We start from the raw sequence: 12,816 nt of genomic DNA, 5'->3' as shown, positions 1-12,816 counted from the left end.
GTTATTCCTTTCGTGTGTACTGTAGTAACATTTGTTATCACGCCATCTAGTTCTTCACCCCTCCTTTCACGCCATCTCCGACCATCTCAGGGGTCGTCTGTACTCTCCGAGTGTGGGATGTTGTCGCCATGCTCCCCAAATGAAACCGCAGCAAAGCCCAGGCTCCAACCCAGACCAAAGGGCCTCCTCCGCACTAGATCGTTTTCTCCTAGTTCTGCGGTTGTAAATGCTGTGGGCTTTTCGGTGTGATGTGCACGGCTGCTGGAGTTTTCAAGGGTGGGGGGGAGGGACGCGGGCGGCCAGATCGACAAGCAGGTCTGTTATTCGGTTTGTTTTCCGCCCTCGGCCACATCCTCGCCCCCTCTCACTCACCGCTTCTCTGCCATGCCAGTCCACTTGCCTCACCCTCGGGCCTGTTCCGTTCTTCGCTTCCGTAGGTGTTGCGGGACTCCTCGTAACGCAAAGTTCTTTCAAGTAACTATAACTCATGCCCTAAGGTAATTATAACTCACATAATGTGACTGTTACTGTTTCAGTTATACTTTTAAGGACATTATGGAAGTTGTCATGACTGCTGTAATATCTGGGGTAATTAGCAGTACATGGTGAGGGTGCATGAGCAGCGGGGGTTGGCTGGTGGTCAGTCCCTGCGGCCAACCCCTATAACAATCCAACCCAGCATGAACATCCTCCCCAGGCCAATCTCGGCCCCGGGGACCCGCCTAAATATTTAATTTTCTTTTGGGGAGGGGGCAGCGTAGCCCCCATCCCCCAGGGCATGGCCTAATTGTTTATTTTCTTGAGGGAATGGGGGGCCACACGGCCCCCTGCCCAGGCATATCTCGGCCACAGGGACCTCATCTCCTGGGGCCCGGCCATGTAACCTGAGTGGCATTCAGGGCACACAGTCACAATGTTAGGGACCGTGGGAGGAGCCTGAAGGCCCCCACAGTCCCAGCTGGTTCCCAGCCTCTTGCAGGAACCAGCGTTGCTGTCACAGGGAGGGAGTTGCTAAAGCAGCTCCTTCTCCCTCTCTGTGACAGCATTGATTCCTCTGTCTTCCTGCCTGCATCTCCGTGGGCAGGGAGACAGATGAAACCTCTGCTCGCAGTGAGGGAGAGCTGATTGACAGCTCTCCCTCGCTGTGGGCAGAGTGTTTGCTGTGACTATGGGGCAGCTGTGAATGCTGCTGCCAAGCCACAGCAAACAGCTATGTCCCAGGGGTGGACACGTCGGGACGTAGCAGGAGGTGGCCCTGGCAGGGTGGCAGTCCCTAGGGCCATCTATGGCTCCTTGAGGAGGGCTGCGTGCCCCCCTCCAATGTAAATAGCACTGGGGAGTGGTGGTCCCACCTCCTGGGGTTCAGAACGGGCCTCCTTTTCTTTTTCTAATGTTTGCCCCTGGGAGGTGGTGGTTCCAGGGCTGGGGGGGAGCACAGCACCTGTATAAAATTGTGGACATACCCTGGGGAGGAGGCTGTCCTTGGGGCAGTGGGGGGGCTGCACACCACACTCCACATACAATTACAGAAATGCACTGGGAGGTCCCCGGGGCTACGGGGGGGGGCTGCACGGCCCCCCCACATACAATTACACATTTTCCCTGGGGAGATGGTGGCCCCTGGGGCTGCAGGCTGCGCCCCACCCAAATACAATTACAGAAGTGCCCTGCGTGCCCCCAGCATATTAGAAACAAGAAGCTCTGGGGAGGTGGCAGTACCCGGGCAGTAATAAGCCCTGGATGGGAGGGGGACCGGATGCCTCCCCCTCCTTATTTTTTTTTATGTGCCCCCAGGACCTGGCCCATCCAGGGGCTTTAAAAAACAAGACCAAGAGACTGCACTTTAAAAAAAAAATTACAGCAAATTTGCAGTGACTTCACAAATTTGCATCAAATCAAAAAAAAAAAAACTTTTTTACCCTGGGAGGGGGGCTTTCCGGGACCCCAGCACCAGAGCTAAGGGGTCAGGGTGACTCTACCTTGGCCCCTTTTCTTATTTTTGTACTTTTTTCCTGGGACTCAGGCTGAGGCCGAGTCCCAAGATGGCTGCCAACACTTTCTGGTTTGAAGTGTTGGCAGCCAATCAGAGCTGTGCAGCTCCATCACAAGCTCTTATTCTTTGTGAAGTCATTGCAAAGAGTTTGCAACCCCAGATATACAAATTTATTTTCCCTTTAATTTCTCAAAAACTACTGAACAGATTTGCACCAAATAAGTGAAAGCACAATCTGTGTACCAACAGCTAGCTTTCTGACAAATTTGGTGTAATTACATCCAGTGGTTCGGGCCGCAGTCCTCTCCAAAGGTCCTATGGGAATTAACATGGGAAACGCAACGTTTTTGACCCCACCTTTTACCCTGCCCCTGTTTGACGGATCACCACAAAACTTTCCATGTGCAACAACAATCACTGAGGCACTTTTTTTGTAAACTTTTGTGAAGATTCGTCAAATGGTGCCAAATATATGGACACATAAAAAAACCCTTTTTCTATGGAAACATGGTCCTAACTATAACTACCTACTGGTAATATATACCATCAAGGCACATATATGTGGAGTTATAGACAGCAAAACTTTGCTTACCTATGGAAACTTACCTTCATGATATTTCTGTCCTCGACATTCTTCACATTCTATTTTGCCCCATGATATTTTTGTTTCCTATATTCTGTCTAAACACAACTTACCTATTAGGAAACTATTCTCCATAAAAAGCAGGAAGGTATGCTGGCACAATATTAGAAACTACATTGCTAAAATTTTAAAGAAATCTTTTTTGGCATTCTTTAGCTTTTAATGACATGCATTCTACATAACACAGATTCTATAAGACTTCATTGCTAGGTCCCACAAGAAAGATTACTATTTTGTAGCTGATTTTTTAATTTGTGTGATGAAGTGGAGGGTCCTATTGAGAAAATCAGACTCTATGATCATCCAAAAGCATATTGTTTGTCTTACTGGATGCAGAACCCAGCGCCATGGATTGTCCTACTAAGTAAGACTCCACTTTGTACACTCACTATTACCACATATATTTCCCTTCAAACTAGATATTATCTCTCATAAATGTTGAACTAGCTGCATATGATCTATGATCATCCCTTTCATTATTAGACTAAAATCAGCATTGGTGGCATTTTTAGATCTAAGCAAATTATAGCTAAAAAAAGATCAATTAGATTATACAGTCCTAAAAATCTGTAAACATGCCCTTCTAAAACAAACAGGTAAAATGCAAGAAATATTACTGACACTATGACACTAGATTAGAGCACTGTTAAACTAACTGATGATTAGTATGTTGCTGCCTCTCAAGATAATACAGTGCATTACATGGTTTGGAATGACAGTAAAGAAGTAGTATAATGTAGGAGTGTGAATAACTAGAATTCGGCCTGTGAATTTTTGCACATGTGAAAGATTTTGCAAACACCCTTCTTAACGAGGACAGCTCCAGAAAAATGCTTTATAGTGACGCAGTTATCCATACAAAATGTAGTGTTTATCTGGTTTTGTCCCATAAAACAATACCTTATGTAGCATTTCAACCATATTTCATTTTAAACCCTTGCTATCTTTGTAAAGCTAGCAAAGTTTGAAAAAAATTCACAAAGATGATAAATGTGCATATTTCTTAAACCCTAGCATTGTCATGCCACATTTGTAAAAAAACAGATCTTGTCCAAAAGGGTACACACTCCTATGTATCTCAGAAAATTATATTGTTAAAAAGATTAAGTAATCTGTCCCCAATATAAACAAGTCTCCTTTAGACTTAACTGTGATTGATCTGGAGCTGTACTAAATATCAGACATAAAGCAATGATTCTAAGTGTTGACTCACAGTTTCTCCCCCATCTCCTCTGTCTCCCTTCTGCCCGATCTTTCCTCTTTGACCCTGTAAGTGGAAAATGTTTGTTACCAGAGAATGAAAGGGCTTCTAGCAAGACTTTGTCACCACTTGATTTAATAAGTACATTTGGATGATGGGGAATGAGGGAGATTAAAGTAATCTGAGGGACAGTGATAGCAAGAGTAAATGTGAGGAAAACAGCTTAGTGGTATGGAACACAAACTGTTGGAATATCATGGTTTTAATATGAGGGAGTTTGGGGCAGATGGATCAAGGCAGATACATGGCTGTTGTCAAAATTAACCATGCAAATGTAATTGAAGATATTCCAGATGATTCCCAGAACATATAAGGCTGTAGTTCTCAAATAATATTCAAAATAGGTTTTCACTATTTCCAGCAGTATACTTTAGAGTGACAGAATGGATGGTAAATTGTATTGCTTTAAATTATACTCTTGAAACAAAAACGATGTAAATAAATGCCGTAAGATGATGTACAAGAGGCAAATAGAACTAACTTTGAAACAAATAGGGGTATAATTAGAGAAGCTGATAGATATAAGCAGATAGTAATAATAGAGACCACAATAAACAAAAAAGGAAACTAGAATGTACAACGTTCTTTTATAGATTGAAAGACACACAAAAGAGACACTGCAAGAGAGGGAATGGGGTAATGGCTAAACCAGATTAGAGACAAAAGAATAGAAACAGAAATATAGGAAGAAATACAGAGATAGGCCTCATACAGAGTCTTCCACAAAGAACCCATGCCCTTTCATTTGATTATGGGATGTTATAAATGTTACTTACTGGCTGTCCAGCTTCTCCTGGCTCTCCCTAAAAAACATCAGTGAGGAGACTGTCACAATAGGTTTCATCTAGCATTCATGTACTCAAACCGTCTGGATTCTAAGTGCATTTAGTTGCAGTTGTCCAAGCATAAAAAGAGGCAAAAAGATGGACTAGCTCAAGAAAATTAAATACACAATGGGATATATTAAGGCTAGGCAAAAATGCTGTGCTTTGAGGATGCTCTTATACAGTGACACCTCCGTGTTCTAGCCCCTAGTGCGGTTCCGTTCACAGATCATTCAATCTGTCAAAACAGCACATTAAAGTAGAGTCAAACAATGTAGAGCCTAAAATTAAAAGCAAGTGTTTGTGAGGAATCCAGTTTACCCTGATTGCTTGGCACAACCAGCAAGGCCTGCCTGGGAAAAAAATGTGTGAGAGGTATCAACAGCAACAACACCAGAAATCACAGTTAATTAATGAAAATAATAACATTTAAAAAACAATGCAGTTAAAAAACAAAGCAGATTAATAATTAAAGTAACTCAAAATGAACATAACTTGACATGGCAGAAGGTAGATATTAAAATCAATGAACTGGGAAGCTGTCTGCTTTTAAGCAATGAATGGGAATTAAATATTAAATACACCACAAATAGTCACACTTCGATGTTCAGGCATCTCAAAAACTGCCTATGGTGGCATCAGTGTATTAATTTTCTTTACTAAAGCAAAGCACTGTCCTCCAGTTTATGAAAAGTATAGTTCTTGAAAGAAAAGTGCCATTTTAAGTACAGTTTCACTTGTATGTATGTCTCAACATTGTTGTCAAAATATCAACTTGCAAAAATATCCCATCCACAGTACTGACTACAAATTTATCGTCAAGGTACGGATGTGTAGGGAGGTATAGTTTTACTATTCTAAAATTCACGTCTATTTGCTTTAATGTGGGGTGCAAAGAAGGGAAATTAAATACTGCAATTTCAACTGCTTGGTTATATCTGTTGGGTTTGAAACAAGGTGTGATGATGACACACAGCAAACACATCAAAAAAGAAGCACATGCACAAACCTTGATAGATATCCCTGGTGGCCCCTGAGGTCCTGGCTGTCCTGGAAGTCCTGGTGGGCCGGATACTCCAGGATATCCGGGCTGTCCCTTGGATCCCTAGAGAAACAACCAGAGATGAAATGGGCTTAGGGACACTACTCAATTCACGTGTTACACTGTAACTCACGAACTTGTTTTGGTGAAAAATTAAAGCTTGGTTCTAGATCAAAGAGAGCAGATGCTGCTGGGTAAGTTTGCCACCTGAGGAACCAAAAGCCCTAATGGGAAAGGTAAAAAGTAAGTTTGGGAGTCAGCATCCAATGTGCTGATCTATCAGATATAAGTGGGGGGGGGGAGAGAGTTGCAGTGTCTATTACTGACCCAGTAGGACCTCACATGCACTAAAGGGCATCTTTCAATACTTTAATGAATCCCACATTTTAAGATTAACTTTTTAGCAATGTAGTAACCCACATTCAATCAGTTTTGCATATCATTATAGTAGAGCAGTACCAATATGTTTAATTTACACCTCGTGCTGATAAGTGTATAAATATATATATATATATATATATATATATATATATATATATATATATATATATATATTTAGAGAGAGAGAGAGATACATAACCTACTGGCGATAGCCAGTAGGTATTTATAGTTAGGGCCAACTTTTCCCTTGGAGCATTTTTTGTTTTGCCAATAACTTTGGTGTCATTTGACGAACTTTCACGAAATTTCCAAAACTAGTAGCCAGCTAGTTTAGTTGCTGTCTTGAAGGTTTGGGGTGATTTGTCAAGAGTGGGGGGGGGGGAGAAAAAGAGGATCCCAAAACACTTTTTCCCCATTCTGTGTCAATGGAGATTTGACATTCTTTAGATACAGCTTTAGCCCGAACCACTGAACGGATTTCACCAAATTTGACAGGAAGCTAGGTCTTGGTCTACAGATTGTGATTTTTGTGATTTGGTGTAAATCTGTTCAGTAGTTTCGGAGTTAATAAAAGGAAAAATAAATTGGTATATCTAGAGGCATGGACCTTTTGAAGATCCACTTTCAGAGGATTCACAAATACGGTGGAAAAGGAAGGCCCTGGTTGGCTGGCTGCAACCTGACAGAAAAGTTGCGGCTGTCATTTTGTTTCTCACATTGGCTGGGGGGTAGAGAATAAAACTGTGTAAAAACATGTAAGGGTTATCCTGACCCAATAGGACACATGGAGCGGTCCCTTAGGGACCCCTGATAGGCAAAAAAGTGCTAAAAAAAAATTCGACCAATCTGTGGATCTGTGGATCCACCATGGGGGCTCAGCATGGCCCCAAGTGTAAACTCTGGAAGGATCTGCGGATCCAAAAAAAAAGAAAAAAAATACACCCGCAGGGTGGGGTTGGATGCATGCAGGGAGGGGTTGGGTCGCAAGCCTGCAACCAACCCCCACTGTAGCCACTCCTGAAGAGTTTAAGGGAATGGGAGATGGGGTACGTTTTAATAGGTAATTTGAAAAGAAAGTGGCACTATAGAGAATCAGATCAGCTAAGCTATGGATTTGGAGAGCTTGAAAGGGCTGTTAGGACAACTATACGCCTAGAACTTGGTCTGTGGAATTTCAAAGGTAGAGAAGGTTAAAGAACTTGAACTCTTTTGGCAAAAACTTGTCTGCTAAAAAAAAGTCACATTTACAGTCCTGCTAGATAGCAATGGCAACAAAAAGAATATTCTGATATATTCCAATGAGATAGCTAAAGATATGCAAGTAACAGGACCCATTATGGCATGCTAAAGAAAAGGCCATTTCAGAATTTGGATGCGTCACCACCTAAATAAATGTATTTAAATTTTCTTAATTGATGTATGATTTAAATATACGTGGCATTACATTTGGGGCAAGTAAAATTGTGGCATTTAAAAAAAAACTGTGGAGGGAAACTTTCCTGCATAAACAAGACCTGTCCTTGCCAGCAAGAGACTGATGGGACATTGATACATGGAATTTTTGTATGAGAGAGGAATAATCCTAACAGAATAACTGAATACTGATAGTGATTTATAGGAAAGAAAGTGAGGTACAGAAATCCATAGGACAAAGAGAAAAAAGTGTGAACAATACAAATGAGAGTGTAAAATGGATCACAGTGCAAAAGAAAGCAGACAGTGAAAAAGATATGAGTGGTAAGAAAGAGAGCAAGAGGGCACGAACAAGTAAGGAAAGAGGAGACGGAGAATTGATGAGAGTGATGGCTACAAAGAGTAAGAGAGGTGAAAGAGACTGACTGATGGGTGGAAGTGTGGGTGATTGATAGATAAAAAGAGAGGATAAACTGTTACCTGATTTCCAAAATATGAGACTTTATTTGTGAATTCCTAATGTATTTACAAGGAACACTTTTATTTTTAAAAACTTAGTAAGGGTTTTTGTTTGCTAATAGAGAATAATAGCGTGAGGTAAGAAAGAATGAAAGAGAGAGGGAGAGAAAAAGAGAGTGATAATTAAAGTAAAAACATGGTTTTATTCTGCGATGACTACTCCTTTGAATGCCTATGTTTGTAAAGCAGTACTCACCGGAGGCCCAGGGGAACCGCTTCTTACAGGGACGAGGTCAGACCCTCCTATGACATAGCCTGGCTCTCCCTAGAAAGTAGAACACACATGTTGCATTGATGTAGTGGATATGGCATTACCCTACGAAGATTGCATTTAGATTCATAATATTAATATCACTAAAAAACAAATCAGAAATACATCACCTTGATTTATAGATAATAAATGTGCAGTCCTTTAAAGCTGTAAAATATTGACCATTTATCAAATGTGTGCACAAACGGCATCCCAAAAAACAGTCTTGCATAAAAATACAGTGATAAAAAAAGAAAAAAAATTGTGACTAACATATTTCTAAGTAAAAATACAAAATACAAGTTGAAGTACATCTCCTATTCTGCTACTCTTTAATTTCACCCAAAAGCAACACTGAACCACTAATCAAAGTTGAACAGTAACCCTTTGACCTTAACCCTACAGATTCCCTAAACCTTTATCACCCTCAGCCCTGACCCCACCAACAGCTTTAATCGTTACCCTAACCAAACCCTTACACTATCAATTGCTATAAACTACTCTAATTCTTAATCTTACCACACCCTTAATTCTAAAACAACCTGAACATTCATAGTATACCTATCCCAAAACATAATCCTAATCCAATCCTTTATCTTTAATCTAACCCTTACTATAACCTTTAACAATAACCCTTACTCAATCACAACTCTCATTCTTATGCTTTACTCGCCCAAACTATAACCCCTAAACCTAAGCATTATTTTATTATTTTTTCTTAACCTATCCCTACTCCTATCCTAATCCCAACTCATAACCATTCCTAACCTTTTCCTTACCACTTATACAAATACCCCAACTGTTACCTAACCCCCCCACCCCTACCTTAACCCTTTCAAATGAACCCTTTTAAATTGATTTGTAAGGTATTTTCATGTTTAATATATACAAGCCTATTTAATTTAAACAAGATGTAAAACTAAATGTACAATTGTTTTAATAAATGGTATTTTTTTGCCTCAGAACCTTTCTTCTGCAACTTTGTATGTGCCTTTTTTATATCCTGATATATATTTAGAGAGAAGTATAACATTTGAGCTAATTGTTCAGGAATGCCTTAGGGTCTAAGCCAATAATGAGGGATTCCAATAAACCTAGTGCTGTCTAAAACCAAACGTATCATAATATCACACAACTATGTGGCGAATTCTTCATTCCATTTCATATTTATTTTTGTTATGCATGATTATTACTGGGAGCCACTACAGTGAATATCAGAGCAATAGTGAAAACAGAGTTTGTTGGGTGCTGGTGATGGATATCAGGAGGCCAGTATTTTTACACGTGGGTCAACTCCTTATTACTCCTCTGCCTCTATGCGGCAGTTGAAAGCAAAGGGATATTATTTGGGGGGGGATGCATAACAGAAATTTATAGATGGATAAAAGTGAATAACAGGGATTTGTTTACCTCTGGGTTCTGAGTGACATCATATAGAACTTGAACTTCACTTCTATTGTCAATTTGACGTTACTTAGAACCTCTCAGTGAAAAATATTCCCATTATTCACTTTTTACACATTTATAATTTTATACTTGCATATTAGCTATAAATGCAGCCTCCCTGTGTGTCATTGGGATCACTGCAGGTCCACCCTTTGTTTGAGTGAGAGGAGGACATATATTGATGGGATTACTTCAGCACATTGATTTTTCTCTTTACTGCCCATCAATCCAGTCTCATTAATATAACATCACGGGACAAAGTCTGCATCATAAAGTTGGGCATCTATCCTTGATAGGAACACTGACATAGTAAGGATTTTATACTCTAGTTTAAGCAAACGAATCAATTACATGAAATAAAAATAGAGGACAACTTACTCTGTCTCCTTTTGGTCCTGGTGAGCCCGGGTACCCTTGGGGTCCCTGTAAGAAAGCAAAAGACCTCAAGTTACTTCCAGGTTGTGATGGTGCCATTCATAGTGCCAAGCATGGCCATTGGCGGGGCCAAATTCTAACCCTCATCCATTCCATCCTGTACGATACTTTGAAAAGCAACATTGGCCACATTTAGCAAGGCAGTCCATACTCAATCTTTCATAAAACCTTTCAACCTTTATCATCTTCATCTCCACAACATAACCACAAGCACCATATTCATGAACCTACCCATCTAGCAGCTTACCCTTGAATACCAGCATAAAATGTCATCTTTGCATTAATTCACCTGAAATGTATACATCATTAGTTAACAACTAAATCTCTGAAGCATCTTCTATCCAGTTATTTTGTGTTTTATTCTATTCTAGGACTGCCCTTTGTATACTACCATTTGGATTTAAACAAATACAAACCAGGGTTCTTGAAACCACACTTTGGGTACCACAGTGAAACCAGAGTAGAACCAAGTGCATTCAAACACAGAACTTCAACTAAAATGCATTGCATTAACCAAGATCAATGCACCTGTAATCCACATGTTCTACCTACCACAGTGGCACAGAACAACTAAAAACCACACAATATGCAGCTAGCATAAACCACACTGCATGCAACATTGACAGATCAAAGAGTATATACAACCAAAACAAACCTGTTTTTGTGTGAAAGCCAAACAGTACATTGGAATAAACACACTAAAGGCATTGTGTACAGTAAAAACTGTGTATGCAACTACAATATTTGCAAAAGGTATGTTGTGTACAGTCTGGTTGCCTACAATATTCGTTGGACAACTACATACATCTTTTGCAACAATCAATACACAAAGCAAGCATATATATTTTGTGCAGCCAGTGCAGACCTTATTGTAATCTTAATTATTTGTTAATGTGGACCATGCAAAATAAAAAATACAGTTGAAATACTTCATTGTACTCACAATGTCCCCTTGGATTCCCTGAAGACCCTAAAATATATTAAAATCACAGAATAAATATTTCATTTTTTCAAACTGTAAGAGTATAAATATGAGTGAATGTTGAAACCTTTGTTTTAGATTTGTTGCAAAAATTACCATCAGCCCAGGAGGCCCTGGGGGACCCGTACGCCCAGGCCTGCCTGGAAGACCAGGTATTCCATTCTTTCCAGGTAGTCCCTAAAAATGGGATGGAGGAAGAAATAAAAACACATTTCTGTGAGCACTTTACAACAAAAAGGTGTGTTTTATGATAAAGGTCATGTAACTTTGAAACATATTTAACATATTCGAATAATACACTTAGTTTGGAAAATGTAAAAGATTAACATTAAAAATATATTAGTGTGTGTGCACAAATATGTGTGAGAAATAGTGAGTTTATGTGTGTGTGTGTGTGGTTTGTAGGAAGCTTATTAGATAATTGTGATGTTCGTTGTCCTTCTCCAGCGTTTGGAGTCCCTAGTCATTCACATCAGAGGTGAAAATAATTCCTACCACAGGCCTCATTGCCTCGGTTCAGACCATTGCACATCATACCTTCTTACACAGTTACATCTCTCATCAGTCTCTCATTGGGTAGCACATGCAGGGAATGTCTTCTATTTCATAAAACAGCATGCTGTATTTGTGACTGGCATTTAGTGTATTATGGGATTATTTATCTTGAAGACTACCTGGGGTAAGGACTTTAGAAGAGTCAAAACAGACATTGATTGTTTTTGATAAATTATTTTTTCTTACCTATTGCATGACAACCACTCGATTGTTTGCATTTGGAATTGTTTAAGCAACTTCTAGTTTGTTTTTTGTAAGGCTTCACAATATGTTGAGAATAGGTGATGTTGCAATACACTTGGTAACTTGACAGCCAGTATGATTTTGCCATTACAATCACATTCAGTCATCATCATGTTACAAGTTTTTGCATTCTTTAAAAAATTAACTAAGGAATTAAATGTGTTTATATTTGTATGTTTTGGTATGGCACTTAATTTCATGATGTGTGCAGCTCATTATCAATATCTCCTAAACACATACTAAATTCATGTAAAGAGTTTTCCTTTTGAGGGCAAACTTCATGTTGTATAAAAATCCTTGTTCTCCCAATGGTTAAACACATAAACATACCAAAATGAATATAATGTGTTGCATTTCTATGTAGTTAATAACATTTTCACAATAATTAATAAGTCAATCCAGTGAACCTTTATCTACTTAATTCATAATGCTAATTAGATGTAAGGTATTTTTGCCATATTTTATTAAAACCAGATTAAACTAGATGGACTAGGAAAATTGAATGATGTAGAAAGCATAATGTACACTCTGCAGGAGATATGGCATAAATGCTGAGCCTTTTTCTGCTTGACAAACCCTGGCATATTCCTATCATCCTGACCATTATTGGAAAGATCAACAGGTCCCTGAGCGCTTAGCTCTATTAATGAGGCCAATAAACTGATCTGCTGTTGCCTCAATCTGAGAAACTTCACCAATACAGAAGCTTAAATCAGATATTACATTCCTAATACTTTTGCATAAGACATTCCTATGTGTTGTGCAAAGTTTACAAAGTATTTTAATACTTGAGTTTTTAATGTAACTGCTGTGCGGAGTTTATTATGGT

The 12,816-nt window shown here is 39.6% G+C and overlaps 1 protein-coding gene across 1 annotated transcript in view; it reads right to left on the bottom strand.

Moving 5' to 3' along the window:
- LOC138288093 (collagen alpha-1(VII) chain-like) overlaps positions 1 to 12,816 on the bottom strand; it is a 963,348-nt gene that overhangs the window by 605,959 nt on the left and 344,573 nt on the right. The window contains exons 30-36 of the mRNA XM_069229319.1: positions 11,286 to 11,366; positions 11,151 to 11,177; positions 10,151 to 10,195; positions 8,273 to 8,341; positions 5,731 to 5,826; positions 4,674 to 4,700; positions 3,850 to 3,903 (exon numbers count right to left, since the gene is read on the bottom strand). Of these exons, the coding sequence (XP_069085420.1) occupies positions 3,850 to 3,903; positions 4,674 to 4,700; positions 5,731 to 5,826; positions 8,273 to 8,341; positions 10,151 to 10,195; positions 11,151 to 11,177; positions 11,286 to 11,366 (399 nt within the window). The remainder of the gene's footprint in view (positions 1 to 3,849; positions 3,904 to 4,673; positions 4,701 to 5,730; positions 5,827 to 8,272; positions 8,342 to 10,150; positions 10,196 to 11,150; positions 11,178 to 11,285; positions 11,367 to 12,816) is intronic.

This window comes from Pleurodeles waltl, chromosome 4_1 (assembly GCF_031143425.1).
Source record: "Pleurodeles waltl isolate 20211129_DDA chromosome 4_1, aPleWal1.hap1.20221129, whole genome shotgun sequence".
NCBI lineage: Eukaryota > Metazoa > Chordata > Amphibia > Caudata > Salamandridae > Pleurodeles > Pleurodeles waltl.
The sequence above is the reverse complement of the archived record's forward strand: the minus strand, read 5'-3'. Positions and strand labels throughout refer to the sequence as shown.